At 44.7% G+C, this 6,241-nt stretch overlaps 1 protein-coding gene across 1 annotated transcript in view; it reads left to right on the top strand.

Annotated features, from left to right (window-relative positions):
* Positions 1–2,882, top strand: part of LOC123845764 (amine oxidase [flavin-containing] A) — a 70,259-nt gene extending 67,377 nt beyond the window's left edge. The window contains exon 15 of the mRNA XM_045876562.3: positions 76–2,882. Coding sequence (XP_045732518.2) covers positions 76–222 — 147 coding nt within the window. The 3' untranslated portion in view covers positions 223–2,882. The remainder of the gene's footprint in view (positions 1–75) is intronic.
* The last annotated feature ends 3,359 nt before the right edge of the window (positions 2,883–6,241 follow it).

The following is a 6,241-nucleotide window of genomic DNA, read 5'->3' on the forward strand; positions in this document are numbered from 1 at the left end:
TCGGGCATATGTCCATGCGCCTCAGCGGGGCGAACGAGAGTTGCTCTGCTTAATGCTCTCTGCTCATCCATCCAGGATGTTCCAGCTTTGGAGATCACCCACACCTTTTGGGAGAGGAACCTGCCTTCTGTGGCAGGCCTGCTGAAGATCATTGGATTCTCCACATCAGTCACTGTCCTGTGGATTGCGGTGTGCAAATTCAGGCTGCTGACACGATCCTGAGGTTTCGGCCTCATGCTTTCTGCCTACTCTTTCCCAGCACCATCAAAAGCAAAATGTTGGCAAAGGCTGTATCATTGGATCATCTTTAAATGCACTGATTTTCACCCATAAGTTTAGTCTCAGTTGGTGTCAGAGTAAAAACAACCCAAAGAATCACCTCATTAATTTCAATAAGATCAAGCTCCATTGCGTTATTTGCCTTGTGTAGACTAACTTGTGCTGACTGGTAGAATAAAACCTTGTGATCAACTCCTTAATTTCAAGATGTCTAATTGAAGTGCTGGTCAGGAACAATTTCTGTGTCCTGTTTTGCTCCTCTTTAACACGAAATGCCTGATGATTGCAGAAATGAAGCGGTTCCCTTTCTCTTTGTAGAGGTTAAATAGGTGACGGCCCAGCCTGTGACCATCCTTTTCAGTCCTTAGGAAATAGTGAAGTGTAGGTCCAGAGCCCAGAGGCTGGCAGCTTCCTGGGGGTCAGCAGCTCCCCCTTTGGATGAGGGATAGTAAATGAAAGCAATGGGGGTGTAGACCACTGAGGGACATCTTATAGGCCATCCTGGCCACTTCTACTTCCTGTGACGTTTCTAGAAATCTAGTCTGGTGTTTCAGGTGACTTGTGTGTAGCTCCCCACGGGAGCAGAGTAAACTAGTGGCAGGACTGTCCCCCAGGAGGCCTCCTGATGAGCTCCGCACGAGACCCACTGCAATAGGCATTTGCTCTTCCTCCTGGAGGATGACTAGACATCACAATAACCTTCTCTGCTAATTTCGAGAAAGTATTTTCCTTTTCTCGGGTAGACCCTGGCTATCTGAAGGCCTTAGTGGCATACACTTTTTTTTCTTTTTTCCTAGGACTGCAGTAGAATTAGGCAGATCTGTTAACCTAAATGACAGAGTTACCTTTGAGTAAATATCAGCATGCTGATTTCTCTCAAATAGGAACTGAGATACACATAGTAAATTTCTGATTGCTATTTGTTGAGACTATCAAATAGAGAAAGGAAATTGGGGCTTTATATTTTAACCTCACTGGCTTTAGTTATTAAGTTTATAACAGACATGAAATTGAGTGATTTTAATATGAAGACTGAGTTCTCTATTTTAAGAGTAATGTGGGCCCAGAACAGTGCCCACCTCTTTCTGGCCTTTCCCATTTTAAAAACTCAGATTTTTTTTTAAAGCCCCTTCCAGAGGTTTCAGCCATAAAAGACTACTGTTTTACATACAAGCATCTGGGGGAAAAAATCAACACCAATGTGATCAAATAAAGCAGGTGACAAGATTCAGTAGACTTGGGTACACAGGTGGATACACAGTAACATCTTATCCCACATCACTGATGAATGAGGCATTTCATTTTAGATGAAGTTTCTAGATAGCTGAAATTTACTCTTTTATGTACCAAAAATTTTACATAAAAATTGTGATGGGCATACTTCCACACATTATTCAACAAGCTTCATTCAAATTCACCTTTTTTAATTAATCAGATCAATCTTTATGTGTCTCAATCATTTTAGACTTTTATAAGAGAGTGATACCATTGTGTTTGCCCCTCTGCTGAATGTCACGTGATTGTCTTAGAGCTGGTGAGTCTACTGCTTCTTCTCCCATACTGCTTCTCCCATATTCAGGATTTTCATACCCTTCTTATCTCCTAATACCTCTTAACCTAATCCCCTATGTTCTACTAAATGGGAATTAAAGATTGCCAGAGAAAATCAACTCAAGTTTATTACATAATTAACCATATAAATTCACAAGTCACTGGACCCTGATAATGAGGGCTTAAGGTATTGCAGTTTTGCCTATCGTAAGAGCAAAGAGCAGGATTTTTCTGCCACTCTTTACTTTGTAATTGAAAAGCATTTTAGCTAACGTAGGAGTTTGGGTACTATCTTGGATATGCTCCAGTCCATAAGGAGTTGCCACATATTATATCAAAGTGCTCAGAGAAATCACATCCCTGATCTATTTCAGTTGTTTTGTTCACTTACTGATTAACTTGGTTCTGACACACCTTTTGGGAAATGCTGACTTCAGCTTCTTAACAGGCAACAGTTTTAACAGTAAGGAGGTTGTTAACATATCTAAGTCTTTAATGCTGAAGGACTCCTGAGTAGTGATTTACCCTCTTTTCAAACTTTTTAGAAAACCAATTAATTTACCCTAGTGAGATCAGCCCTGTTAAACTATAGATTGAACTTAAAAATGAATGCTATTCCAGATGTGCCAAGATAGGAAATCAGAGCTGAGAACTCCCACCATTTTATTTGTCCACCACTGAGATCCTAGAGGTCTTTCTTCCCACCCCAAGAAACCAAAGGCAGTTTCAGCAGCTGATAGAGCCTGGCATCTGCTTCACAGTCCTGAAGGCTGTGTTGGCCTCACTCCACTGGAAGGTCAAGAATTAGACTTAAAAAGGTAACCTTTGGTCACAACTGTTAAATAAGGACTTGAACTGCGCAGAAGAGAAAATACCGAAGGACTGTGAACTATGTTTAGTTTGATTGTGAACTCGGTGCCTGATGTTCTGTCTGAGATGTGCCCCAGTGCTCCACGTGGGAGTTCGCCTATGTGTGTGTGTTGCCACTGAAGTAACGATTTTGCCCGTATGGTACTGTTTTGTTTGTTAATAAAGTGCACTACCGTCCCTGATTCAGACCTCGCTCCTCTTTTTAGTCAGTGGGGGATGGGCTTACAAGGCCACTTCGTACTGACTCCCCAGTTCTCACAGTTCCCTTTGACTCTCACGGTCCATCAAGGTTTCCTGGGAGCTGATTAAATGCTAGGATATTGTGTTCCTGCCTGGGTCACAACCAGTGGGGAGTCCGATGGCCGTTTTCTCACCTAACTAGCTTCTGATGCCTTGAGCAGATCACTGTGGTTCTCTGTTTCAGTCTCCCCATCTGGAAGAGGGTGGGTTGTACTTGATGGCTTCTAAGGATTCTTTCCATGGCAGCTTTATGGGATTTATACATTTGCTGCCAGTGATCTCTTTTGGCCCCTACTGGTATGGCAGAGGCAAAGTCACTCTGTGGCTTGGTTCATTCCTTTTCTTAGGTTGGGTTCCCTGGAAACAAACAGATGGGAGAATCAGGGCAGAAACTTTACTGGGGACAGCTCTCAGGAAATACAGCTAAGGGGACTGAGCAAGGCAGGAGTGGGCAGGAGTTGACCTACTAAGCAAATGCAGCTGAGGCCTCAGCAGATCCTAAGGGGGTAGCTGGGAAGGCCCTTCACAATTGATCCCCATTGAAACAAAGGATCTCGCCTCTGTCCCTTCATTAGCTGCCCTCTGGGAGTGGGTGTTGCCTTGGATTGGGTGAGGCAGGTCCAAGGACCATTCCTAGTGAACTGCAATGAACTGAGATCAGCCCGTATTCCCAGTAGCTGGAGGATTCAGGGAGAGGTACCCACAGTATCCACTTACTCCCCAGGAGAATACAGTTGCCCTTTGTCATGTATGAGGCATTGTGAACTTGAGCTTTGGTTTTACAGATAGAATGGAGCTGTCTCTGTGAGCCTATCCCTGTTAGATAAGGAAACTGCTTTTAGACAACCTTCTAAAAGCAGTTTCTTCCACCCTCTGTACTAGTTAGGTGGAAGAAAAAAACCCAGAATTGGAAGAAACTCTGGAAATGCTTCAACCTCTGTCTCAATGAGGAAGCCCCTTCAACAGGTTACTAACAGATCAAAGGGGTGGGGGGTGTGCATTTATAAGCAGGAGGCCCAAATCTGATGTTTTCAGGAGTGAGGCAGCTAAAAATGAACAGCAGCGGGTATGATGCATCAGGGAGTAGTGGGGATTGTGGCTGACCTGGTGAGTGTCTGCCTCTCTCAACAGTATCTATATTCAAAGTGCTTTAAAAGATTGTGAATTGTGTAAGACTGTTGAATCACAGACCTGTACCTCTGAAACAAGTAATACATTATATGTTAAAAAAAAAAAAATAGTAGGAAGGGGAAATCAGAGGGGGAGACGAACCATCAGACACTATGGACTCTGAGAAACAAACTGAGGGTTCTAGAGGGGTGGGGGGGAGGGAGAGGGGTTAGCCTGGTGATGGGTATTAAGGAGGGCACATATTGAATAGAGCATTGAGTGTTATATGCAAACAGTGAACCATGGAACACTACATCAAAAACCAATGATGTATGGTGATTAACATAATAAAATAAAATTTAAAAGAAGACTGTTAACCGATAAAAACGTGTGAAGGCTTTGCTCACAATTGTCGAAATTGTTCTGAAGTCTCTGATAAATAAAACAAGGCTTAGGTTTACATTGTTTAAATGACAGATTCTTTTAGAGTGCCTTTGATTTTCTGCGAAATGGCACCAAGACCAGCAAGCAACCATTTTGTAAAACTATTTAGAACAGGGAAGAGAGGCCTGGTTTGGAAGAGCAAAAAGACAAGGGGGAAAAGAACCCCTCCCAAGTCCTTCTTAGAATAGAAATCACCCTCAAGAGCTAAGCCTTCCCCCAACCCACCCAGGGCAATGCTTATCTCCCGCCGTGTGGATGTCACGATTGACAAGAACAGTGCCAAACTTTATTGGAAAAACCGCACCCTCGCCGTGAGAGAGAACTCACAGGTCTTCTGTCGGCATTCAAGCCGTGCTGACCACAATGTAATTTTAGTAAACAGGACATCAACATTGGATGGATTTTTTTTTTTTTTTAAGATTTTATTTATTTGACAGAGAGAGACACAGTGAGAGAGGGAACACAAGCAGGGGGAGTGGGAGAGGGAGAAGCAGGCCTCCCGCTGAGCAGGGAGCCTGATGCGGGGCTCGATCCCAGGACTCTGGGATCATCACTCGAGCTGAAGGCAGACGCTTAACGACTGAGCCACCCAGGCACCCCAACATTGGATGGATTTTTAAAACTGTGAAGCTGCTGTCCACTTTATACCAAGGTGGTGGGGAAAATGCAAGGTATGTCTGTTAGCCTGAAGTGGCCGGCTGAGACTTTGGAGGAGCAGACAGTCATTCAACACACAGTTACTGAGCACCTACTATGTGCTGGTAGGCACTGCACTGGGATTCAGCAGTGAACGAGACAGAGCCCACCTCATGGAGCACAAAGTCTAGTGTAGACGCCAAGGAACGCATTCACTGTGGCTCTGGTCAATGCTGTGACCGAAAAGCACAGAATATATGAATGCAGGGGAAGTGTTCTGGGGGAACATGAGATTTAAGGGGAAATTTCTAGGATCTGTCCTCAAGCCTCCTTAAGCGTCACCATGTGGCAATTCAGTGAGAATACTGCATCGGGCCGAGAAAGGAAGTACAAAATAACAAGATGGTGTCTTAGTCCGTTTGGGCTGTTAACAATATGCCGTAAACTGGGCGGCTTATATACAGCAGAAATTCTTTTCTCGCAGTTCTGGAGGCTGGAAGTCCGAGATCAAGTCTCCAGCAGATTCGGTGTCTGGTGAGAGCCTGCTTTCTGGTTCATAGATGATGCCTTTTCACTGTGTCCCCATAGGGTAGGAGGAACTCGCTCCAGCTTCTTTTATAAGAGCACTAATCCCTGGGGCGCCTGGGTGGCTCAGTCGTTAAGCGTCTGCCTTCAGCTCAGGTCATGATCCTGGGGTCCTGGGATCGAGCCCCGCATCGGGCTCTCTGCTCCGCGGGAAGCCTGCTTCTCCCTCTCCCACTCCCCCTGCCCCTGCTTGTGTTCCCTCTCTCGCTGTCTCTCTCTGTCAAATAAATAAAATCTTTAAAAAAAAAAAAAAAAGAGCACTAATCCCATTCATGAGGGCTCCACCCTCATGACCTACGCACCTCCCAAAGGCCCCGCCTCCTAATACCCTCAACATTGGGGTTAGAAGTTCAACATACGAATTTTGTGGGGAGGCATTCAGTCCCTAACCGACAGCATGGCGAAACGGTAAAGAAAATCACCACAAGCATCCTCAATAAGTGCTGGATGTTAAGTCCCATTTGCCCCATTGACCATTGTTCCCCTTAAGTCTTGTTACTGTTCTCTACCCAGCCCTTCTCTGCCC

The sequence above is a fragment of the Mirounga angustirostris genome, unplaced genomic scaffold (genome assembly GCF_029215605.1).
Source record: "Mirounga angustirostris isolate CCGP_5_RB_7025 unplaced genomic scaffold, mMirAng1.0.hap1 SCAF_11, whole genome shotgun sequence".
In the NCBI taxonomy this organism is placed as follows: domain Eukaryota; kingdom Metazoa; phylum Chordata; class Mammalia; order Carnivora; family Phocidae; genus Mirounga; species Mirounga angustirostris.